The 26,167-nt window shown below is 35.7% G+C and overlaps 1 protein-coding gene across 2 annotated transcripts in view; it reads left to right on the top strand.

Annotated features, from left to right (window-relative positions):
* The first annotated feature begins 2,887 nt into the window (after positions 1 to 2,887).
* The window catches only part of SYT14 (synaptotagmin 14), a 59,880-nt gene continuing 36,600 nt past the window's right edge, over positions 2,888 to 26,167 (top strand). Inside the window, exons 1-2 of one of the 2 annotated variants that reach the window (XM_051614857.1) lie at positions 2,888 to 3,014; positions 9,619 to 9,837. In XM_051614857.1, coding sequence (XP_051470817.1) covers positions 2,903 to 3,014; positions 9,619 to 9,837 — 331 coding nt within the window. In that variant the 5' untranslated portion in view covers positions 2,888 to 2,902. Of the gene's footprint in view, positions 3,015 to 4,018; positions 5,204 to 9,618; positions 9,838 to 26,167 lie in introns of those variants that run through there. The other variant, XM_051614856.1, reaches the window with a different exon arrangement.

Below are 26,167 nucleotides of genomic sequence, written 5' to 3'. Positions count from 1 at the left end.
CTCTAATTCTTTGGTTGGTTGTGTTTGTTGTACTGTCTGAAATTGAAGATACCACATGACTGCTCCTCCCTCTTGCACTGTCTCTTTTATTCTGGCCCTATTACACAGTTATACTGTGTTCTTATGTTTCTTACTCTTTCTAGGATTTAAGTGGGCTGGAAGGTGATGGTCAGATTTTGAAGGTTTCCAAATATTTCTAGCTTTGGCTTGAGTTCTTCAGAAGACAGTGTTCACAACTTAACTTAGTTGGGAGTTGCTGGGTTTTTTTCCAAACTCTTTTGGTATGATCTAATGAACCAAAATTTTTTACACGAGTTTGATATTGTTTAAATAGAGGTTTGTGTGTAATTGGTGTTTCCTTTTCATTTTGTTTTGTTCATCTTTTTTGGTTGCCATTTGGTATTTAGTTATTTTGTCCGAATGGGTATTTCAAAGTTATGGGCAGTTTCCTTTTTGTGTGAAAATTTTCAGGGTTCTTGGCACAATGTTACATGATCTCTTCTGGTCAGAGATAAAAAGTGAAGCAAAAATTTATTCCCAGTTTCAGATAGGTCTGGATGTTCAGCTCAAAACACAAGTGCAAATCTCACCAATTCCTTTTAGATGGTGGAAGGTGAATTTCTTTTTATCTTTCTTTTCTGTTTTTTAAAATGCAACATATAATTATCTGGGAACAGCACCACAAATACAAATGTTCCCTAACACCCCTCAAAACAAATTGAGGAGGTTGTGGAACTGTGTGTGTTTCTCAGTCAGCACTTTTATGTAAATGTATGAGCCCAGATTTACAAAGGACATATGTAGACTCAGAGAATTTAATTTGGAAAGCTCCTGGGAAAGTAATTCGCAGTTCAGCCCCCTGCTCAAATCAGGGCTAACATTAAAGTTAGGTTCTATAACTGGCAATCTGTTCCAGTGATTAACCCCTCATAATCTGGATTTTTTTTCCCCTCACCTCCCAGTTGTATTTTTCCTTGTCGCTACTTTGGACTGTAGCCTCTTGTCTTTTGTATTGCATCTCTGAGAACAGAGAGTATGTTGCCAGTTTTTCTTTAATCCTACTACTTTTTACATAGGGAAAGATGTTGCCACACCGCATTATACTCCTGAAGTGAAGTGCCAAGATCTTGGCAAACAGAATTGATAAATCTTATAAATCTTCATAAATCTTACATAATAGAAAAAAATTCAACCCCCAAGATTAAGATTTATGGTAGAAAGTAGAGGGTCTAACAAAAACAGCAGGAAGAAAGGGATATGGGAAAACCTAGCTTTCATCCATATGAATGCAGCCCTGTTCAGTCCTGAAAGATCTGTCTCAGTGTTGGTGCCACTAAAATACTCTGAGTGTTAAGGTGTCTCTTAACTGAAGGTCTTACTTTCCCTCTTTAGAATGTATAAGAGGCTATAATGTTTATTAATTCATCAGCACACTACTAATAAGCCAATTAACAGATTAATGAACTAATAAACATACCACTATGAATCACTGGCAGTTCTAGAACAGTTTTTACTGCATTGTTCATTGCAGGCAATTACTGAGTTCTATCACTTTATTCTTATAAATGGCACCCAAATATTATTGAATTATAGAATTCACTTAAACTTCCCACACTACTTATTAACAAACTTGTAATTGTGTCACTCTTTAACTTATCACATCAGGCCTTTCAGATGTAGACCCAGTGAAGAGTCCAGTGGGTTGCCCAACAGGCTTCCTTCTGACACTGGCAGCCTTGCTTAATGAAGCAGGTCAGCTTCATTATAGTCTATGGGCATCTGCATTCTTTCTGTCAAAAGATCTGCCCTCTCTTTTTCTTTAACTGCTTTTATAGCTTTTTCATTAATTCTTAGGTTTCTAGACCCTCATGAGAATTATGAACTTCTATATCTTCTCTGCTTAGTCTCTATTTAAGTAAACAAGCTGCCTTTGATTCCTCTTTCCCAGTTGGTCCAATTTGCTACTTTCATTCCCAGGTTTCTTATTTCTAAAACAATTTTCCAGGTAATCTTGGCCTTAAATAGTTTTACTGATATTGTTAGGTACTGATGGACTTGCAAGATTCTAACACTGCAAAAGCTGCCCAATACTCCTTTTAAGTTATCTGCTTAATAGCAATTATGTTGTGGGGTTTTTTTTGTCCTCTACCTGTTTTTTATTAAGTGTGTTTTATCTCTTTTTCACTTTGCTCTTGGTTTATATGCAAGTAGCACATGTACCAGGGCAAGAAACGTACCCTTAATGTGCTTTTTCTCATTCTGTTTTATGTTTACTCAGTATATTACTGGTCAGGGAGCAGCAAGGGCCGGTTGGTGCCTAAAGGAAGAGAAGCCAGGAGCTGAGTATAACAAGGCTGACAGAGGCAGTGGTCTCGCCAGCTAGAGCTCAGTCCTTCCCCAGCAGCAGTCTGTGTTGGCCCTCAGTCCAGGTAGCCAAACCACCAGCCTCTTTCAGGAGGGGAGGATGTTTGTAGCTCCATTCCAGTACTCTTTCTCAGATGTTCCATCAAAAGCTGTCAGCCCTGGCATCTGCTGATAATCTCCCTATTTTCTGCAGAGACCTTGTCTCATTATGGGCACAACCCCTTGCTCACAGTGTCAGTCCTCCCTTAGATTAGGACCAGATATTTTTCTGTACTTGAAAAAGATGATTGGAAGAGGAAAAACTCATTACATTTAACAGTATTTAACATTAAATAAAATTTAAATAGTGTTTTTTCAATTATATCTTGCATATATTTAAAACTTTAGTTGTATTTATTAGTGATTACTTCTGATAAATATTGTAACTATTATGAGTTAAACTTCCACAAGACTTATTAGAATGTGTTTCTTTCTGTTTCTTTTAGTATCTCCTGAAGCAATTGGATTCCTGTCTGCTGTTGGAGTGTTCATTGTTCTCATGTTGCTACTATTCCTATATATTAATAAGAAGATGTGTTTTGAAAATGTTAGTGGTTTCCCAGATCTTGATTCAGGATATACTACAAGAAAAAATTCACAAGATAAACTTTGTAAGTATCTGAAATACAATGTACTAAAGTTAATTATAAGAATGCACATTTTTGCAAGGATGTCTAGAAATACACAAATGATCACTTGACTCACGTGATGAAAACACACAATATTGAATTTTCCCCTGACTGTGCAGAAATTCAACAGCTATATAAGCAAGAAGTTGACATTTATTTAAGTGAAGATATTTCTCTTTCACTGTGAGAATACTCTTGAAACATATTTTAAACATTCCATAATTGTTTATAATTAAATCTTCTCAAGTAAATTTGTGAATGGGATTATTGAGTTTTCACTCATCCTATAAAAAGCCTTCAGCTGCCTTTGGAAGAAGGTCATGCATTTACTCAACTGGGAAAATAATTGTAAAGAAGTAAAACTTTAGAAGCTGAAGACATCTTATCTCTGACTAAGAAATTATTTCTATATTTTTTTAATACAACAAGGTCTTTAAGGATACTGTCAAATGAAAAAAAAAAAAAAAAAAAAGACCTCCAAAAGATATTGAGGGTTGGTAAAAAAACCTCTTTCTGCTTTCGGGCTGTGCAAAGCAAATGGGCTTTATTAGCTGACTTGAGAGGAAGAGACAGACACCAGAAAGCAGAATGGGAAATTTCAGAGGTTTTCTTACCTCCTACCTCTTGAAAAGGTAGCTAAAGGTAGCTAAATTTTTATTTTCTGTTTTCTTGGAGACAGAAAAGGTTGTGTGCCCCCTGGAAATTAGGTCTGTCATCTTAACTTCCTTTTTGCTGCAAAACAGGTCTTCATGTTTCAGAATGTCTTAGCTTATGTAAAAGACAACAACTACTTTGGGGTGAAGAAGACTTTTGTGCAGCTATTATCTTAAAAGCTTGTGTGACATTGATGAAAGTATGTAATTTAAATGTCTTACAACTTCTTCTTTGCAGGTTAGAATAAACCCCCCATATTTTCAACTCACACAGTTACCGTATTTTTGAAAATGATGAATTTTATTATGGCTAGTTGATGTTGCAGTTAATGAAAGACTATGATTTTGCTGGTTTCATATCAAGATATTTACTTAGCTGCTTTCTTACTATTTTCAATGCGTATTGAATGGAAGAGCAAAGCTGCAGCTTCTGTGGGTTAAGTGTGCTGAGTTTGAGGCAGCAAAAGCAAACAGGTCTGAAATTGAACTTGGAGCAACAGAGCTGATATGTTTGCGAAGCGCAGGATAGTTCCATATTAAAGGTTGTCACTGGATAGGCTGGACAAATGGCGTTTTTCAGAAACCTCCAACAAAATCTGAGCCTTCCCTCTGTGTCGTCTTTGGTTGACACACTTAGCAGTGCTGTGGATGAGCTGACCAGTGTTGTTGGAGAAGTCGGCTACAATGTAGCTGATACAGTAACAGAACAAGTAACTAGCATGATAAATGGCCTTCGTGCAGAAGATGATAGCTCCAAAATACAGAGTGATAATCCTGTGCAAGGGAGAGAGGAACATACAACATCATTAACTCATTCTCAGGAAATTAGTATGGAAGCAAAGAGAGGTATTGCAGAACATAAGGAGACTCATTCTAATTCATTAGATTTTGTAAGAAAAGATACAAGTCAAGATGGAGCACCTGACCGTGTTGTGGACAAAAAGCAGCACCAGTTAAAAGGCAGAGGGAGTAATAATAATTTAAGTCATACAGAAGTACCTCAGGATTTGAAGAATGTAGGAGGACATTTTCAAAGGGAAGCAGTAGGAAGAAATGAGTGTTTTGTAAATTATGAGTTCTTGAGGGGTAGTAACCTGAAAAGTAGTAAATTTACAATGGAGCAATCTGTTGAAGAACAAGATAATTCCCTATATGCAGTATCAGATAATTCTAAGAATCGCTTGCATAGAAAAATTAAACCACAGTCACCTGGAGTTGATTTTGAGAATTCTCGAGAAGTGCACAGTATGAAGGTTCCCCAAGATTTAGAAACAAAACTTGAAATACAGAAACAAAGATTATCAGACTCCAGCTTGAAGAAGACACACGACCATCACAATTGTATTAATGAAGGCAAAGAAAAGAAATCTAAAGCCTTTTTTGACAGAAAAGGAAAATCTCTGTCAAAGGGTGAAGACAATGTGTCAACCACAATTGCAAAAGTAGGTAAAAGGAAAAACTCAAAGGAATCAGAAAAGAATTCAAGAGAACTATGTAATAAGAAGACAGCAGGAAAAGGTGAGGAGTCCATCAGCAAACTGCATTCTTCAGCCTTTCCTGAAACTTATACTTCCTACTTTTTTCACCTAATTTACACATTTAATAATAGTGTTTCCTGTGGTTGAAAGTAGGTCTGTGTTGTCAGTGCTTTATTCTCTAACTATGTTGATATTTCTTGGAAGTTAATTACTTTTTAAAGTATTAATTAAAGGAACTGATTAATAAATGCCTTTCCTATGTTCTGACTTTTTCTATATACGGATTTTCTTACCTTTTCTAATGTGCCTTGTGTGGTTTCTGTTGAAAGCTATGAACTAATTAATACTGGAAATTAACACTTGTTCTGTGAAAATGTTTTTTATGTATTTAAAAAGCATAAAATGTGATAAGATGATAAAGAAAAAAATAACTTCTGTTACATTTTAGTAAACCTTCAGAATGTATTTCTAGGATACGTAAGATAGTAATTTCAAAACAAAATGTAATGACAAGTGGCAATTAAGGGATTTTAAGTATAGAAGGAACTGAATGAGGCTTGTCCTAGTTGAAGTCTTACAAAGAAAACATATGTGTTGTTATGGATGCTGTGTGTGCCATCTTCAATATCCAATCTCAAACAGTATCACAATGGGAGTGCAATAATAGTTTTTGAATAAGAAGTAAACCTTTGCACAACGGTTTTGCAGCCTGTGTAGTGAGTATTTAGGAAGCAGCACAGGCTTTTCTAGAGATTCTGTATCTGTGGAGAAATGAATGATTTCATAATAGAAACCAGTTTGTCTTTTTTTTTAGTGTGTGTGGTTTATCTGAAAATTCCTGTTATTCATTTTGTTGGCTTTTGTGGGTTTTTTGGGTTTTATTTGTTTGTTTTTTTTTTTTAACTTTGATTTAGGAGGTGGTTACCATGTTTCTGTGGTCCTATATGTTATTTCTTCTTGTAATACAATATTTGTAAAGTATATTCTTTATAAAAAATGGCATTTTAATAAGCAAAAAAATAACTTTGAGTAGGACCTGTGTTAGCCAAATAAAGCAAAGTTTTTAATAAGAATATTCATTTTCTTAGGCAAGTTTCCATCTAACATATAAGAAACAAAAAGAAGTGGCAAGAAGAAGCATAAAGCCCTGAGGATTTTTTATTTTTTTTTTTTAATGTGCAGGAAGCTATTTTTTCTTAAGAAACTGAAACAGATTTGTATTGTTAATTTAAAAAAATGTTTGCATGGATAACTTGTGTTTTAACTTCAATGAGGTTTTTAAGTCCTCTGAAGAAGTCTTGTTTCATGACTTGTAATAATAGCATACATCCTCATTCTTTTTCTCTTATGCTAGAAACCAGGCTAAAAAATAGCTGGTATGACTGAGAACTTCCGGATGCTTACAAACATCAGTGTATAATTAGAGACATAACTTCCGACACTTCTTTCAAACATGTTCCTACTGTCTTTTATACTATTTCATTTCTTATTCTGTATGCAGACTGGTTAATGAGCCTGATTTCATATTTGTGAATACATTTCTTTTAATGATCATTTATGCATCTAATACTGAAGTCTGGCAGTATATGTTAGTTCTGGTATCCCCTGCCTTACTTACAGTTGTGTACAACTGTGTGCCAGATTTGAAGTATTTGAGATAAAAGTTGGGCATGCTTTATGTCTGAGATTTTTTTTTTTAAACAGTAGTTTAAAATTTTTAGCTGCTTCCAAGAACTGAGTATGCAAAAAACATGCTTGTTATCTGTGCAAAAAATAAGTAGATTTCACATCTGCTTCACTAAGATGCTTTGTCACCTTTTTATATTGGAGTATGTGCTTGAGGTGCGGGAGAGCAATTTTTCTCTGTCAAGAAATGCCCATGTTGATTGCCCAGAGAAGATTTGGATGCCCCCTTCCCTGGAAGTGTTCAAGGCCAGGTTGGATGGGGCTTTGAGCAACCTGGTCTAGTGGGAGGTGTCCCTGCCCATGGCAGGAGGGGTTGGAACTAGATGATCCTTAAGGTCCCTTCCAACCCAAACCATTCTGTGATTCTTAGGGCCATGAAAATGATCAGAGGGCTGGAGCACCTCTCTTATGAAGACAGGCTGAGGGAATTGGGGTTTTTCAGCCTGAAGAAGAGAAGACTCTGGAGGGACCTTCCAATACCTGAAAGAGGCCTGTAAGAAGGCTGAGGAAGAACTGTTCACAAGAGCATGTAACAATAGGACAAAGGGTAATCATTTTAAGTTAGGAAAGGGTAGATTTAGGTTGGACATTAGGAAAAAGTTATGGATCACTGGAATGGGTTGCCTAGAGAGGTGGTGGAGGCCCCACCCCTGCAGATATTCAAGATCAGGTTTGATGGGGCTCTGAGCAATCTGGTATAGTTGGAGATGTCCCTGCTTATTGTAGGGGGGTTGGACTAGATACCTTTGTAGGACCCTTCCAACCCAATACATTCTATGATTCTATGTTTTTCAATGAAAAAAATATGTAAGTTTGACCAAATTGCAAATCCTTGGAAACTTTGCCTTTGGAAAAGGCATAATAAACATTTCTTATTGCTTGTTTTTTAAATTCGCTGACCATCCCCTTTGCACTCATGCTTCTTTGTAGGGGCTGAAGAACAGAGCAGATCTTCTGCTTTTGGTAGTAATGGTTACTGAAGGACACTGAAAAATTGAAAAGAAGAATTGAGAATAAAGATTACTTATGTGAGGACATAAACTTCCTGAAGAAATGTGACACAATGCAAGTGGTAGACTGGGATGTGAAATAGGGTGGGTGACAGCTATGGGGAGAACTGATAGTATAGAAGGTGGAGAGACTAAGGATGGAACACTAAGGTTACATGAGTAGTTAGTTAGGTGCCTGTAAAGAGAATTTGGAATTTAATAGACAAAGAGAATAAAGAGGAAATCCCCATAAGAGACCAAAACTGGGTACTTAGAGCAGGAACCTGGAGTATGGGACTGGGAGATAGGAACATAGAATAAGATTCTGTATAAATGTAGCTTTGCAGAAGATGTTTCATGTGAACTTGAAGCATAAGGTTTTTGTATGAGTACCAAGGAGAAACAGAGCTCAAGGAAAAGTGATTTCACTCATCTACTCGAGAAGCTTACCTGAAAGTGGGACGGAATGACTGCTATAGTAGGAAGAGGCAAACACTTGACTATAGAAGTGGCCTAGATGGCTAGCATAGGTTGAGTTACTTTAATTTTAAATGGCTGAATTGTGGGTATGCTGAATCCCTCCTTTAGTCACAATACCCAGATGGAGAAGTGAGACTGTCTGGGCATGAAGACAGAGACTAATGTGAGCAGAAATGCAGAATTAGAGTTAGGACAGGGACTGGAAGGAGAGCAGAAAAGCAAGGAAGGGAGAAGTGGTTGAGCATGGCTAGGTAGCATGTGTTAGACAATATTTCCTTACAGAATCAGGATCTGAAAAATGCTATTAAGGGCATCTCAGAGCTCTGCTGGTAATGGAAATCCATTGATTAATCATAGACCATAGGCTCGCTCGCAGAGTGGTGGTAATGCTGACTATTGAGTTTACATGAACACTTCCAATGCCTGCTAGAGGTTGAGATCTATAGAATGCACGGCGTGTTACATTTGGACAGAATCCATTTGAAGTTTGGAAAAGGGAGGAGGAAGATTTCATTTTACAGTAATAAAAATGCAGCTGAATCTTTGGCTTGTGAGAGGGACTTATACTTGGTTGGAAAAGTTAGCCAAAGGAGTGGGCGTTACAGAGGAACTCTTATAAAAGAATTAACTAGATGGATTCTTCTGTGCAATTTTTTGCTGTTGCCAGATGTCTGCAGTGAGAATCTGCATTAATTTCAGTTATTGAACAAGGGGCTGTTTATTGTAAGTTAAACAAAATTATGCATGCAAACATCTTTCAGTAACATTTTGCCATTTGTTTTGGTGAGTTTAAGTACTACTGATGTAGAGATCTTAAAATGATTTTGTTATAGGCATCTCTTTATAAATAATTTTAATTTCTATGTTATACTGCATACTCACAGCAAAAATCAGCTTCAGATCAGATTCAAATAAAAGCTGATTTTTGCTATCCAAATATAATATTGCAGCAGTGCTGGGTTTACTTGACATAAATTATTTTGTGCATTTTCTTACCTAATGAAAGGTTTAAAGATCCTCCATGTGTGCTACTGTACTTAAATAGATCCGTTTTCTGTTGAATAAGTTTTAGTATGATTTTGGGGGGCTCAATGATCTTTCAGTTTTTCTAGAAAATAAAAATAGCTCTCACCAATTACCAAACCACATAATACTTAAAATTGGAACAAGAGTATACTTTTAAAATATTGCTGACATTTTAATTTAAACAGCTTAAACATCTTCAATTATAACCCTTTATGGTTATTTTCATGTATTTTATTTTGAGCTGTAGTTGATTTGCTTTATTTTATTCAAACAGACAACTCATATATGAATAAAGACCAGCATGGTTCATCATCTGAGAGTGAAGATGAAGCATTGGGTAAATATCATGAGGCCTTGTCTAGAACCCAGAGTTCAAGGCTGCCAGTGGTGGATGGCAGACAGCAAAAAAACTATGTGTGGGAAACCAGACAAAAATATAGTCCCCTGTCTGCAGAATATGATGGATACAGTAGTGAAGCCTCAATAGATGAAGGTAAGAGTGATTTAAAAGCATTCCATTTATTCTAAATTTCAGAATTGTGTTCTGGATAAATAAGTCCTAGACAAGGACAGCTTGACTTGTAAATAGTCAATGTCTGCAAGAAATATCCAGATATCTTTTTATATATGTGCATGCTCAAAAAAATGGCACAGACTTGTGCAGTTTCTTCTGTAAATAATGCAAATTATATATCTCTTTATATTAGATTTAATATAACTTTATCATTATTTTATATTGGAGGAAATTTAAACTGTTTTGATTGAAGAAGAAAAAATGGCAGTCTTGACGAATTCTATGGTATTATAAATAGAAAGAAGACCTGTTATTCCTCCATTGGCAAGCTGTCATAACAGCAAAGTACATAGAATTGATTAGTGGTTATGGTGTGTATGATCATTGTTGTGTGCATTACTGGAATGTTCTGTATCTTTTCTTGTCTTGAAATCACCAAGAAATTATTAAAAATATGAGATTAATATAATATTTCCATGGTGTTAGAAGTTGCACTTGAACAATGGATGTTTTCTTTTGTGGTGAAAGTTAGAGGCACAGCCTGACACAGAGGCTAAGTATTCTGCTGTCAATATTTTGTGAATGTGCTTTTTGTGCTTGAAAATAGCTCTATGTGAGAACTGTGTAGTCGTTTTTTAACATGAAAAGTGAACTCTGATTGAAGTTACATGGAAGTCTAATTCTAATATAGGTGCTGTGCTATAGTATGCTATTAGTTGGTCTCCCTTTGATCTGTTAAAATGCGAAGGTTTTTAAAGATTGATATTTTCTTATAAAAAGTGGATACATGTAATTAGAACATATCTGTCCTTAAATGTTATATACAGTCCAGAAAGGCTTGAAAATTTTTAAATTTTCTGCTGTGTGATGTATTTAAATTATACAAAACTGTGTTTACCACTGAAGTTTGAAAATAGTGGATTTTCATTTGTCATTCCAAATTGAGACACAAGGGACATGAAAACCATGTTTGAATATAGTTGCAAAGTAAGAAGTCTTCATTAATAATCAGAAATGTTGTTTCTTTCCTCTGCTGTTAAACTGTAGGACTGGTTGGGACTCTGAGTTCCAGCTAATAGAGAAGGAGATGCAGAGGTGATGTTAGGTGGTGAGAAACAATCCTTGGACACTGTGGTGGAGGATGACAACAAAGAAAAGAGATAGTGAAAGTATCATGTTTGGTTTTTTGTATCTACTGAGATCTATCAACAGCATTGGTGGGTGCAATATGAAAGCCAAGATACTGATACTTTGGATGACTTTTGTCAATGTTGGGAAAGAACGGTGATGTATATTAACAGGTGATGGAAAACTCAATTGTATTTGCTAGCAAATAGTACCAGATACAACTTATACAAGGAGACCACTTCCAGATACATAAAAAATGTATTTGTCTCTCTTCAAACTATTGAGGCCAGTTGTTGAAACAGTCGTAAAATAGTTAATGTTGAAAGGAACATTTGACATTCCTCTTTCTATTTCACAGTTCACATTTTTTATCCTCCTTAGTTAATCTTGTCTGTGAAAAGTTCCCAGGTCATCTGAGCTTTTCACTTTGTCCCTGTAAGACTTAAACTGCAAAGGCATTGTGCTAGTCTGTATCAAGTTTTGTTTGTTTGTTCAATAATTGTCCGTATCATCCTCTCAGATCATCAAAATTCATAGTCACTGACTTTTAACCTCTCCTGGGGAATGAGAACTCCCGTGCGGAAATCTACATCACGGTCAGAATCTAAGACAAAAGAACCCTATTGGCAAGTTCAAAACTGCATCAAGAAAGTTATTGTTTCTCCTCTCCTCCTTTTTTGTTTTTTCTTCTATTGCTAAAGATACCTGTCACCATCTGCTGTCCCTTGTCAATGGTCTTTCCATTCAGAGAGCTGGCTGGATGTAAGAGCTATTTATATACATGCACACACATACTCTAAAATTAATATGCAAATTGACTTTATTACAATAAAAGAACATTCAGGGTTTGGAAAAAAAAATTAAAGCAAAAAAAACAGAAGATATCCTAACTTAGAAAATGGTAAGTTTTCAACTACATACTTGTAGTTGCAAAAAAGCTTTAATGCTGTCAGTGTTCCGCTCTTGCTGCTGCTTGTGAGAGAGCCTTTTCTTCTCGTATTTTACATGGAGTGGAGAATCAGTAATGTTATCACATGGCAGCCTGCAGTCATACAACAGTTTTCTGCAAAATACTTGCCAAATTCAGTGATTATTTTGTCTCATTTTTGTAATCCATTAATCTAAAAAAAAAAAAAAGAAGTTCAGTAGAATTCTGTGGTATTGGACATAGCAACAGATTAACAACCTAGTGTTTTTCACTTTTCAGCGACCTGAAGGTGGCACACTAGAATAATTAGAGGTGCTACTTTTTATGTTCTTCCTTAATTATTTAAAACATAAAAGAAAGAAGCTTTGCACAATGATAAAAATGTGTCAGAATAGAGAAAAAGATAGAGTACTCCTTGTATGTTATGATCATTACAGAGGGAAAGATGCCTAGACTGGAACTTTGACAAGAAGATGGAAACCTCATGAAGAAGCCTGCAGTCAAAAATAAATGAGACTAGCTGTTGCTACTGGTTTATATGTGTTCAGCAAATTACTTCACTGAACAGATGAGTTTAAAAATCTTTGGTTAGAAGTGGAGAGCATCAGCTTTCTAGATGTCTCAGTGTAATTTTTAAAAATTCAAAGTTTACTGGTCTTAAAATTCACAAAATGAATTTATAGAATATGTGATGCCATAGGAATCCTGAAGTGTTTAATTAAATACTTGTGGTTTTTTTATGAATGTAGAATTATATTTTTAGAATTGTAAAGGTAAATGATAGAACCATTTCTTGATTGTTTATAGTGGAGAGGGAACAAGCAGTGTTCCTATGTACTTTATGAAACAACTGACAATGTATTTAACTTTGTGTGCTTCTGTTTCCTCATATGCTTTCTATCATTTCTACTTCTAAGACTTAAACATTGGAGCTGTACTTTGAGCTTAAGGCACCAATCAGTCCATATGTTGACCAGGGACCTGGTAGTGTTACAGTAAAGTGATGACAGGAGAAAATATATTTTTGTCTCATCTCTCTTTCCCTCCAGCTCGTTGCTAGTAAACCACCCTCTGATGATATAATTAAAAATTCCATCAGTGGTAGAGTAATATGAGCAATGAAAATCACTTTTTTTTTTTTTTTCTTTTAAAATTTTATGTTTCTCTTCAGCGGTTAATTTCTATCGCATGTTATATCTTGCAACTGTGTGCTGTGTGTTTTCAAAGGAGTCAGTAAACAGTCGACTAATAATTGTTTACTATGCACTTTGATCTTCACTTCTAAAATCTGTCTGTTTAGGTGTGTCTGCGGTTAACAGTGCACACACAATATTTCACAATGAGACAAAATATCTTGTCTTTATTGATTCACCCTGTAGGCTTTGCTTGCATTGCTAAAAACATGAATAATATTAATATGTTTGCATTACTAAGACCACCAACATGAAGATATTATATTAAGGTTCACATGTTATCAATTGCGTAGCGAATTTATTACATCTATTTTCTGGCTATACACCACTAATAATCTTTTATTCTGAAGCCTGAAAATGTGTGTGGCATGTTTTCACATCATTCTTTTCTCCTCTAGATGGCCATGTTAATCTTTCTTTTCAACATATTTATATGGAACTGACATGGAATTTTGCGTAATGTTTTTAATAGTTAAATGAAGAAAGCAAGATAATTTGTGGGGATTTGTTGGTGTATTTTGATGAGGGAATGTTCTAGTAGGACTTAAGTTCATTCTATGAAATTTAGATTTTAAAATTTTGATTCAAAAAATAGCTGCTTATGACCAGTATCTGATCTACTCCATATATTTGTGTAGAACATTTGATGCACTTAGATGTTGATGAGTTTTAATATATATATATTTAAATGAAAAAAAGAATAATATTGTGCTTAGATGCAAGTATTTCTACAGACTCCAAGTTGTTGTAAATATATAACATTTACAGTGAGCGCTTCCCAGAAGGCTTGATTCCAGAGTACCTCTAAATGAAAATCAAGTTCATTAGAAAATCAAATAACATGGTACAATCATGGTAAAATGGTACAAATGGCAAAGTAAAATGGTGCAGAAGATATATTTACACCTGAAGTTTCCAACTTTTGCACAAATGGCTCATAACTCTTAATCACAGAAAATCTATCTCTGTATATAGTTACAGCATTTTGTGATAACTATGTGTGGACTTCACCCAGTCTTTCTGCTTAGACCTAGACTTCTAGAGTCAGCTCAAAGTTTGAAATCTTATTTGCTTTAACAGCAGTGCAAAATTCTAGATTAGCAAGCAAGCAAGGGGGCTTGATCTCAATTCTGAGGAAAAGTAAGTGACATAATGATGGAAAAAGTAGTAAGCTCACTTGCTTACTTAGTATGTTTAGGTATACTTTATTTAGCTGTAGTTTACCGGCTCAGTAACACTACAGGTTCCAACTGCAGCCTATTTTGAAGTCTTAGCGAACTTCTTAATTGATAAAGCCCTGTGGCCGAAGACATGTTTGTTCAGGGGCTCAATTTCTGAGATTGGCCCAAGTGCCTTACATTTCACAAGGTTTTTTGGAAACATATGGAAGCACTAAAAGACTGCAGTGAGAAAACATAAGTTCTATTAAATGAGAATCTGCTGCTCTAGCAGGCATATGCTACTGGATTTTATCCATCTTTTCCATATTGTGAAGGTAGAGTATGATGTTATTTTTGTAGTTTATCTTTTCTACTTTTATTCTTCTCTAGGCTTTCAGCACTTTATGTTGATGTGTCTGTTGGACATATGTTTGCCTTGCTCCTCAGTGTCAATCTTTGCACGTGAAGGCGACTGTTCTTCTGGAATCTCTTGGATCTGATTCTTTATGCAGCTTTTTGCCTTTTTTTCTTCTTAGTTTTCATGTCTTGGAGAAAGTCTCTTAACTGAACTATTTGGAGTATACAGGGATTTTTGTTCATTATCTTCCCATCATGAACAGCAACAGCTGTTTCTTAAGCACCTCCAAACTGGTATGCAGGTGATTCTTCCCACTTTGTTTAAGCAATCTGCAGGAGTTTTCCTCAGTAAGTGCTTTCTGTAAAGAAGGATCCTACATCTTCAGCCTTGTCAGGTTAACGTGAAAGCCACTGGACAGACTGAGAGGAAGAATGGATTCCCCAGTGAATACCTGATAAACATATATTTTTCAGTTTAGTTTCTGTCATAATTCCTTGCATTTATCTGTCTTCAAGCCAAGTGTGAGTGAAGACTTATTGTTTCAAAATCATGGAATGAGGGCCTCAGTATGGTTGTATCATGTTCAGCAAAATAAAGCCACAAGGCTCTTTTAAATTTGGTCTATCTGTCTGTACATTGCTGAGGATTAAAGGCAAAGATGGTTTATGTGGAATAAGAATGATGAACTGTTATTCAGACTGGGAGACTGAAAACTCAGTTAAATCATAATTTAAATATAACTTAACCATAAGTTATATAATAAGTAAATATTTGTCTTCTTTTTCCTCTATTGTGCTTTAAAGAAATTAATTAGATTGTTTAGGAAGAAGGTGGTTACCCATCTTTCTCTCACGTGTCTCTGTCAGATTACCTGTGAGATTTCTCCATTACCTATTGAAAGAAAATACTCTTTTTGGCCTGCAGCTTTTGAGAGACCTAGTTCTTCAAATAGTGTGTTCGTAACGATGCTTTCCAAACTGTCTACAGTAAAGACAGGTCTTAAGCAATCTTTAGAGCAGTGTTTCTCAAGAATTCCAATGAGTTTTGAAGGCTGAGTAGTATTACAGGCATGAGAGCTTCTAGATATTCATACATGTATATCAGCTGATAGTACATGTGTACTATCAGTTGCTATAATTCTTGATGCACTTTTTAGAGATTTTTGGGAGAAAAAAAGAAGATATTATTTTCTTTATTTATTTACAACATTTCTTGAGTTGATCCAGCTTCCTTATGCTTCTTTTCTATTATGTTATCATCTACTCTTTACACTTTTAATTTTAATAATAATTCAAAATCTTAATGTAATAAAGGAAAAAATGTGACAGTGCAAAAATAATGATACAAAGGTTTGATCCTTGATTGTGTCTCTGCCTCCTATTTACTCATAAGTTGGAGTGAGTCTTCATTGGCTCCAAGCCATTAAAAACTGGAGAAAAAGAATTTGTGATTTTAAAGCCCCTGGGCAGTGTGGCAGTTTTAGTCTGTATCTATATCAAGAGAATGTTGTAGGGATGCTTTTCTGTAGTGCCAAAGGTAACTGTAATTCAAGGATCTGTACTGTCCAGACCTAATTTGATTTGCCTTGCTTGATATTTAATTGCTCTGATGCTGTTTTTTTTTTTTTTTTTAAGAGTTTCAAAATATCTTCCTAGTGCATTATGCTAGTCTTTTATTCTTCTATAATAGTAGAAGACAGTAAATCTGATAAGTATTTGAGATTCTGATGCCTTTTTCTTAAAAATGTAGTCAGGGGGGCATTGCAGAGACTTTAGGTTAATTTAAAGACAAACTTTTGCTCTTCATTCAGTTTTACAGAATTCAGATCTTTTTAGCTTTCCAAGGAAGTTGTGGTGGGTTGACCCTGGCTGGAGACCAGATGCCTACCAAAGCTGCTTATCACTCCTGTTCCCCAGGTGGACAGGGGAGAGAAAACATAATGAATGGCAGGTTGGTCAAGATAAGGACAGGGAGAGATCTTTAATCAGTTACCATCACGGGCAAAACACACTTGACTTGAGGAAGAATTAATTTAATTTATTACCAATCAAATCAGAATAGGGTAATGAGAATGAAATCCAAGTCTTAAAAACACCTTAGTTCCCGCCCCTCTCTTTTTCCTGGGCTCAAATTACTTTGCTCCCAAATTCTCTACCTCCTCTCCTGCAGTGGTGCAGGGGTACAGGGACAGGGGGTTGCAGAATAGAAGTTGTTGTCAGTTAATCACAAATTATTTTTGCCCTTCATTCCTCCTCAGGGGGAGGATTCCTTGCACTTTTCGCCTGCTGCATTGTGGGGTACCTTCCAAGGGAGACAGTTGTCCACAAATTTTTGTGAGGTGAGTCTTTTTCCACAGGCTGCAGTTCTTCATAAACTGCTTCACTGTGGGTCACTTCCACAGGGTGCAGTCCTTGGGGAACAGGTTGATCCAGTGTGGGTCCCCCACTGGGCCACAAGTCCTGCCAGCAAACCCGCTCCAGCATAGGCTTCTCTCTCCATGGGTCCACAGGTCCTGCCAAGACCCTACTTCAGCACATGCTTCCCACAGGGTCACAGCCTCATTTGGGGCATCCACCTGCTCCAGGGTGGGGTCCTCTGCATGCAGGTGGATATCTGCTCCACCATGGACCTTCATGGACTGCAGGGGCACGGTCTGCCTCACCATGATCTTCACAGGCCACAGGGAATCTTTGCTCTGGCACCTGAAGCTCCTCCTCCCCCTCCTTCTTCACTGACCTTGGTGTCTGCAGAGTTGTTTCTCTTGCATATTCCCACTTCTGCCTCCAGCTGCATTTGTGCAGGTTTTTTTTCCTTTCCCCCTTCTAAAATATGTTATCCCATCGCTGATGGGCTTGGCCTCAGCTAGTGGTGGGTCCATCTTGAAGCCACCTGGCATTGGCTCACTTGGACACTGGGGAAGCTTCTAGCAGCTTCTCACAGAACCCACCCCTCTAGCCCCTCCCACTACCAAAACCTTGCCATGCAATGCAAGTGTTGCCCTTTGTCATTTGAAAGGTTCCTGATAATAAGAAACGTTTCATGTAAGTAATTCACGTATTAGGCTGTGATCATCTTGAGGTTATCATTCTTTACCAGTATGAAAGGCAGACAAGCATAGTGTTTACAGTGTCTGGACATCTGGAATGGGCAGAATACACTGAAATGGGTAGAAAGTACACATGTAATCCAATTATTATTCTCGTAATTTTATGAGAAATTTTACAGAGATGGCAAGAAGTAAATGTCAGACTTAAATGCAAAGATTTGTGTCTGAAAACTTTTGAGTTGAAAAGTTAAGGCAGACCATATAAAAGTTGTGGACAGTAAACATCTTGTCAACTAAAGTAAAGACATGAGAGTGCTCGAATGAATTAATTTGAATAATTCTGGAATTATGGATTTACCCTGTGATTAACAGCAGAGATACTGGAAAAATACGTTGTTAAAGCCTGCATGTCATCCACTGCTGAGTGGAGAAAACTAGCGACAAAACACAAAGTCGGTGGTGATGGTAAGATTTTCAACAAGAAAATTATTTTTCCAACTAGACCAACTCCAAAGATGAGGAAAAACCGACCTCCAATGGGAAAGGGCTTTTTTTCCTGATGTGCACAAGTGAGCAAAGCAATCTCACAAATTAGGTTCCTCCTGCCAGCGTTTTGAAGTCTTTGAAGAAATACCCTCTGTGTTGATGTGAAGGCTTTGAAGAAAGTCACCCTTAGCAATGTGATGTCTCTGAAGCAATGTAAATGATACATTAATAATTACAGGAAAGTTTCCATTTTATTGTAAACTTATTATTTTCAAGAGTCTCTCATCTGTTTAAATCTGGAATTTATGAAAGGTTCAAGATCTGTCTGTTAACTGGTAAAGTTAGCATACATATTTGTGGCTGAAGTAGTTCCTTGTGGCATTGTATGTGTTATAGATGTTCTACATGAATAAAACATGATACAAACACAAGAAATAGTACAGATCAGAGCAAAGAAGATAACTTCCTTGATGATCCTGGTGAGTTTGCCGATCCAGAGAGTTCACACTGAAAACTCCGTATTTTCTTGTACTAATGTGATTTAAAGCTATTGGCTATGGGGCAGCCTTCATGGTATTACGGTAACACCTAGTGATATAGGGGAGCAGGTTCTTTGAGCTTTATGTGTGTATACTGTAAGGCATTTCTTCTGAAATGCTTTCACAGAATAGACAAAAGAAGATAAGGTTTTCATTAGTCTTAACCCTAACTGCAGAGATCCCATGGCTGCATCATGGAATGAGTGCCTAAGAAACAGGTTTGAACAGAAGATGGGAAATCTCCGAGTAGACATTTATTAGGTGCATTGGAAGAAGGAATTTTACCCAGTACTCTACTTGCCTTCTGAGAACAGTCATGTTACCTGATCAGCAGAATGTTGCACTTGTTATATAAATATAAGAACTAAAAATGTCATTACAACTTTACTTAAAAATATTACAAAATATTATCTGTTCTTCCTCCACTGCACCCATGGGTAAATGGATTGTTCTTACCTTTAAATGTTAAAATCAAAAGATTTTTAACTCTAGCCTGAGACTCATGTCTGCCTCCTAGCTGTGCTTTTTCTCCCTAGATTAAAGACCAGTTACCATTAGGACTCTCTTTAAAAATCTGATCAAATTATCTGTTATCCATCTCTTTCGTAAAAGAAGAACAATGGGTTATTTTAATAACAGAATTATTTTTGGTTTTTTATCTAGTCAATGTATGTTATTCTCAGTGTAGATTATCTTCACTATGAGAGTGGTGTGTCACTGGCACAGCACGTCCAGGTAAGCTGTGGATGTCTCATCCCTGGACGTGTTTACGGTCAGGTTGGATGGGGCTTTAAGCAACCTGGTCTAGTGGGAGGTGTCCCTGCCCATGGCAGGGGGTTTGGAACAAGATGATCTTTAAGGTCTCTTCCAAACCATTCTATGATTTTTCTGTATGCATAGGTAAAAATTTCATAGACATGCTAGAACTATATCATGAGTATTCTCTTGGAATTATTTAGTAACTACTTTGTACAAGATGAAAAATGTTACAGTTTTCATCTAATAACATGCATTTTATTGTTAGGATTACTATTTTCATAGCTACTTTAATTGTGTATATTATATATTGGGACTGTATCATAGCTAAGTAAACAACATGAAATTGTGTCTGTAACTTCTGTAGAAGCAAAGATCTGCCTTTTTTTTTTTTTTCCTTGTTAAAATAAGCTCCTATGTGCTATTTAAAACTCTTCTGTGTTATAAAGTTGTCCTAAATTTTACAAATTATTGGAGTATTTTCCTCGAGTAAAAGGGAAAGCATGATAAATAGTGTAACTTGAAGTCTTTTTTGTGTGTGTATTCCTTTGGTTTGGGGTGGGGTTTTTTTTTTTGGGGGGGGCGAGTTCTTTGTTGGTAGTTACTTTTCTTCCTCTCTGTGTACAATTAACCTGAAAATAGATCTTTAGCTAGTGTAATTACCATGCCTCTGGTCATTTCAGTGAGGCTGAATGTTATCTTCTATGACGGAATCATGGTCTCATGAAAGCACATAGGAAAACTCAAAGGGAAAATTATTTATTATGGAAATTCTGATTCTGTTCCTTGGAGAGGAGCTAGCAGACATGCTTAAGTGGGTATAAGATTTTGTGTGTGGAGTCACCTATGCCCAATTCAATTAACATTTGATCTTTAAATTTGTAAAGAGGAAATCCTGTTACATTCACCTTCTATACTACTTAAGATTCTGTTAGCGTGTATTTTACGTATATATTTGTACATTTTGCTTTAAAAAAAAACCCAGCATAAAAATAACTTGGCTCTCTATTTGAAACCTTTGTGCTCAGTTTTGTTGAACCATTCTAAGTTTTGGCCTTAAAAGTGTTTTTTAAAAATATTTTCAGTTACTGTGATTTTTTTATTTGTTTCAATTTTAGGGAAGATTTATGACATTCCTTCACAAATATATCAATTTGTCAAACGAAGGTTAAAAATTAGATACATTTTTTTCATGTTAAAGTCACACCCAGCTTATTTAAAGGCAGCTTTGACTTAGAGTTGCAAGCCTGAGGATATTGATTTGAATTATGCATGACTGTCTGGTATGCAGTTCCATTAGCCTGCTGGATGGATAATGTAAACATGTTCAGAATTTTAAGTATCCTATATGAGCGGCAGGTTAAAAATAGAGCTGATAAGAGCATGTGTATCTGAAAAATCCGAATCTTGGCGAATGAAACTACAAAAGGTTCATCTCTTCGAGAAGCTGACTTCAGGTGTGATTTTCTTTTCTTTGAAAATGCTCAGCGTGAGCAAATACACCTTATGTATATGACTTGAACAGGTGACATGATTGCTGTTGTTTACTGCTAAGAGCTGACATCTGTACCAGAAAACACACTCATAACTGAAAGGTCAGGGCCAGCACTGCATGTTTATGCAAAAAAAAGAGAGGCAGCATCTATTCTTGTTAAAATTGGTCAAGATTAACACTAGTGATTCAACTAATTTCTTCCTATCTTCAAGAAATCTTGTTTAGAATGTTACTGTATTTTACTCAAACTTTCTGTGGCTTTCAGTATCTCATAGTTCCTGTTTTTGTTATATCTGATCTCGTTGTTTAGCCGTGTATTTTAGCAATCTGTAGTTTGGTGATATGTATATTGACTTCTGAAACTTTATTTTTAAATACTTGGCCCTAAAAACACTGCATTAATACAATTCAAACCAGTATCTTGTTCAAATGTTGTCCAATTACCTGTGAATTGTAATAGAAGAAAAAGACAACTGTGAAATTAAAAGTACAATGCCATCTATGTCGCATTTTTAAGGATTTATTATACTTTGAAGTGTTTCTGTTGCATATGTAGCATTTGTGGCAATTTGGTGAGTTGAGTAAAAATTAAAAAAAATCTATTGCACTTTCAAGATCTTACAGATACCAACTGGAAAACTAGTCTTAATTTTGCATTAATTTATAACTGCCTTCTCAAAATTATTTTGCTTGGAGTGCTTCAGATTTGGCCATGTTAAATTCTGCACATGGTGCCAGAATGGAACTATTTTTTTAGATTGTGACAATAATGGGAAAGAATAATGCATTTTCCTCAAACTATACAGTATTTGCTTACATTTTAGCATAGAATTTATAAAAAAATTACAAGTATATACATGACTTAAAAGCTCTTATTGAAGATGTTGATTGTACTGCTCTGACTTTTTTTTTTTTCTTTTCCTGTCAAATCTTGAATCATGAATTGTATATACACACAAAATTTGGCCAAAAGATAACTCTTGTGTAGGTCTGGTAAAATTTGAAAAGATATTTGAAATTGATGGTCATTCTTCCTTATATCTGAGGAATACTTTCTCTGTTTAGAGGCTGGTGTCTAATGCTCTGCCTCAGAGAAACTTATCCTACTTGATAATTGCTGTTATCTTTGACTGTTTTCCGAGCGAGATTCCTTTCCTTGGGAGTGAGAACCACTGATTTGAATAATCTGCTCTTACTGGTGCTATTTTCCTTCCTGTTAACAGAAAGGGGCTTTAAAAGAAGAAATATGTGGAAATAAAAACATTAGTTTTCCTTAGTGTTAGAGGCACCCTGTCTGCCTCAGAGGTACAGGCAGCAACAGCGGCTGTTTCCAGACAACTTTGAGATTGTGTTTATAACATAGCCATGCTTATGAAGAGTGGTAACAATGGTAGTTATTTCTTTAAAAATACTAGTTTTTACTCTTTCTACTCAGAGAGAGATGAGGGATCTCTTCGGTGCTTTTTTTGTGCACAGTGTAGGTAATCCAGGAGTGTTACACAGAGAAGATGTGTCTGTAGCATGTGTAAAGGTGAGTGTGAGTACACAGCTGTTGTGTAAATACCTCTGCTGTTCCAGATGCTAATACTTTTGTGAGTGGTTTCAACATTAAACTGCATAACTAGCAATATTTTGATAATGCAAATGAATTACTATAAATACCACAATGTAGCAATCAATTTTTAATTCGTCTTCATTGTTCTCTAGTTTTCAATGACTTCTAAATTTTTTTTGGGGGGGGAGGAGTTAGTTATATTAATAATAATTGAATGTTCACAGTAAAAATTATGTGCATGTATTTTGGCTCCAAAAGAGAGTATCAGAATCTGAGACAGTTCAAAGTTACATTTTAAAGTTAAAAGAATTACATCTTAAGAAATCCATGCAAATCTAAGTCTAGTCTACAGTGACACTGATAGAAAAATGAAACCATTTAATAATGTCTTTATTTCATATGTAGAAAACTTAGCAGAAGGTGAAAGTTATTTCATAATGTTAATACAAACAAGGGTAAGTGTCTGGGTTTTATGCTTCAGTGTCTCTGGCTCAGATACTATTCTTCAGAATCTCCGTATTTTAGAGCAAGGCTGAGCTTATGGATATGAACAAGGCAATTAAGTTTTTTGTTGAGTGGTTTGCTGTAATGCTGAGAGAAGTTTAGGTAACGGAGAATAAGGAGCAAGAACATTTGCCTACCCATTCTTCTCTCTCTCTTAGTTCCCTTTGTGGCACTCATTTATGTAGCTGATGCTTTTTCATAGATTCAGTGGAATGAGTGTTGAGAGATGGATCTGAATGAATCTATATCAAGTTCATATTACAGTAATCTATTTTTACTTCTAGTTATTCTACTTCTCATACATTAATTCAGATTATGTTAGTATCAGCACTTGGTTTTTGAATCCTGTGTAAATTTTGCTGCCTGAGTGGGAGGGTCTTTTGTTTTTAAGAAGAGGTCAGAATACAGAAACATAATGGGAAAATCAGTTTACTAACTGCCCTCTCCTTCACTGATTAGTACAAATTATTCCCAGCTTGTTAGAATGCAATTTGCATTTGAAAATGCCCATAATAAACTCGTATAAAGAGGCCTAACAATTTCTGTTTAAGGGAGTTTTATTTACTCTAGTTTATGCGTAATCTTGGAGTTGCATATGATGTTTTTGCAACTCTTTTCAGAAATGCTCGCTACCGTTTTCTGTTTTACGTCTTCAGTGGATATATTCTATATCTAGAAACGCTTAAACTATTGTTTCAATTGATTCAAAATAAACAGCAAACTCAGAAAGCTGTGTACTCTCATTTTCTTTTTAACACTGTTTCAGGGCTCATCAGATTAAATTGTTTTATACTTGCGCCTTCTTTCATTTTGTTTCCCTTGAGAAAAAAGTGCTAGATTTTAAATAGAAAAGAACCTGCGTGTCTGTTTCATTACAAATGTTACTGTATGGCATACCTCAATTTTTTTTTTTAATTATTTTTTTTTTTGGTGGGGAGGAGGGAGGTGGCGCCGGGAAGAGGAACACTTCCAAGAGGTTAGGTATTCATCCTGCATAGGTGGCTCAGATTCCTATGGTGTCAGTTTTCTGGTGTTTGATAAGGCACACAAAGCAGTTGTGGGAGAAAGCATATCGCTTGTATCCATGGAAACTCGAAAGATACTTTGGAACTCAAAGGGATAGAATAAGCCAGAGTAATAGGTCTCATTATAAGGACAAAATACATAAAAGGTTCAGGCATATGCTTTTAATTAGTCGACAAAAATAGCTCGAATCAGAGACGATGCAATGAAACAATAACTCTTAGTGTTAGAAATGGGCAACATTTGAAATCTAAAGATGTTCTCAACCGAAAGGCTTTTATCTTACCATCTTATGGCTATTCAGTCCATGAATACTAATAGATTTGCTATGGTTTCTTAATCATGCTTAGGACATGAGAGCGCACACTGATAAAAGCTAGTGCAAGTCTCATATGACTACGAGTTTCAGAAGTTCCATAGTGATGTTAATTCTTCTGGCTGTGATGCAGCTTCTTATGAATAGCACATGCAAAGCATTCTCTTATGTCTTACAAGTGCATTGCTAGAAAAAGAAATGCAATGAACTGCTTCCATGTAGGAATAATAAATAAAAAAACCCACAAAACTGAAAATGCAGATGAGTTTGAGATTGAAGATACAGTATTCTTCAGATAAAGTCACTTTAATTAATTTTAAAATAGGAAGGTAAGGAATGGGGGAAAGTGTGAAAATGTGCTATGGAACTTGAATGGATGGATGAGAATTGAATCCTGGAGAATAAAAATAGAACAATGTATGAAATACAAAGTATAGGATATTTGAATAACCATTTTAATAGAAATATTTGAATACAGTGAATGATTGTAAAGTTTTCTATTTCAATAGCAGCGTTAGTAAGGAATCCATCTTGTATTGCAGTGCAATTCACATTATTTCCTCTGTTGCTATAGAAACTAATTCTAGTGCAGCTGTGATCGCTTATCAAAATTCTAATGTTTCAATAGCCATTTCTTATTTTGAGTTATGTAAATAGCCTTGTCTTTAAATCAAACTGCACATTTCATCACTGCTGAATTGTTGACTGGTCAAAATGTTAGTGCAAAGTGATAGCAAATTGTGTGTGGTGTTTTTTTTTTTCCTTCTGCCATCTAGGCTATCTTACTTATTGTTAAAGTTTGAATAACGGGCAATTTAAGGCTTTTTCACTTGATAAATTATAAAGGTCAATATTTGCTGTCTAGCAACATCAGCATTTTGTAATGAATATCACTTCCTCAGTGTAATCTTAATTATATTTAATATTTCATAAAACTGAAGTTGTTCCTATCACTGATACATAGCCGTGGGGGGGGGGGGCAGAGAGTGTATGTATATATGTGTGTTTCTGTATATGTCTGTGTTTTGGTGTGTAAACTACTGTTAGGATTTTTTTAACTTAAAAGTCTTGACTTGTTCATTTTATCAAAATAAACATTTCAGTGATACTACACTGTCTAAAACTAGTCAGCTGCAAGGTATACTGCAGCGGAATGTCACCAGTTAACAAAGTATTCTGAATCTCTTCCTTCTTGTATTATTTGTTGAGTCTGGTTGGTTATTTTGTGGTGGTGATGGTTGAGTGTTTTTTTTTTGTTTGTTTGTTCATTTTTAGCAATGAAGGTAGTGTGCTGGTAGATGTATTAATGCAGGTTGCAGTAATGTAATTAGTATGTGCAGAGTGAATTGTTGAACTGTTCTATTATAGAAGGAGCTTTATAGATATTTGAGATACCTGTATTTGAGATTATCCCAATCCTGAAGTATTATAATCCTAATACAATCAAATTGAAGTTTTCAATATGTATTGTAGAAACAGTGAATAACGGGTTGAAGGGGACCTGTGGTGGTCATCTAGTCTGATCTCCTAATTGAGAGAGAGTTAACTTCAAAGTTAGACCAGGTTGCTGAGGACCCTAGCCGGGAGAGTTTATAAAACTTGCGAGGCCGTTGATTACCTCTCTGGGTAACCTCTTCCAATCTATAGCCTCTCTGATTTATTTATTTTTTCCTTATACTTAATCAGAATTTCCTTTGTTGCATATAGATCAGTCATGTATTTGCTTTACATATAGCTTAAAAAAGTAGTTTATTAATAAAGTAGTTAAAATTCTTGATGCTGAGGTTTGAAAAAAATCAGCATTCTGGTTATGAACCATGTG

This window comes from Apus apus, chromosome 3 (genome assembly GCF_020740795.1).
Source record: "Apus apus isolate bApuApu2 chromosome 3, bApuApu2.pri.cur, whole genome shotgun sequence".
Classification (NCBI taxonomy): Eukaryota; Metazoa; Chordata; class Aves; order Apodiformes; family Apodidae; genus Apus; species Apus apus.
This window is presented reverse-complemented; position numbering and strand designations above follow the sequence as displayed.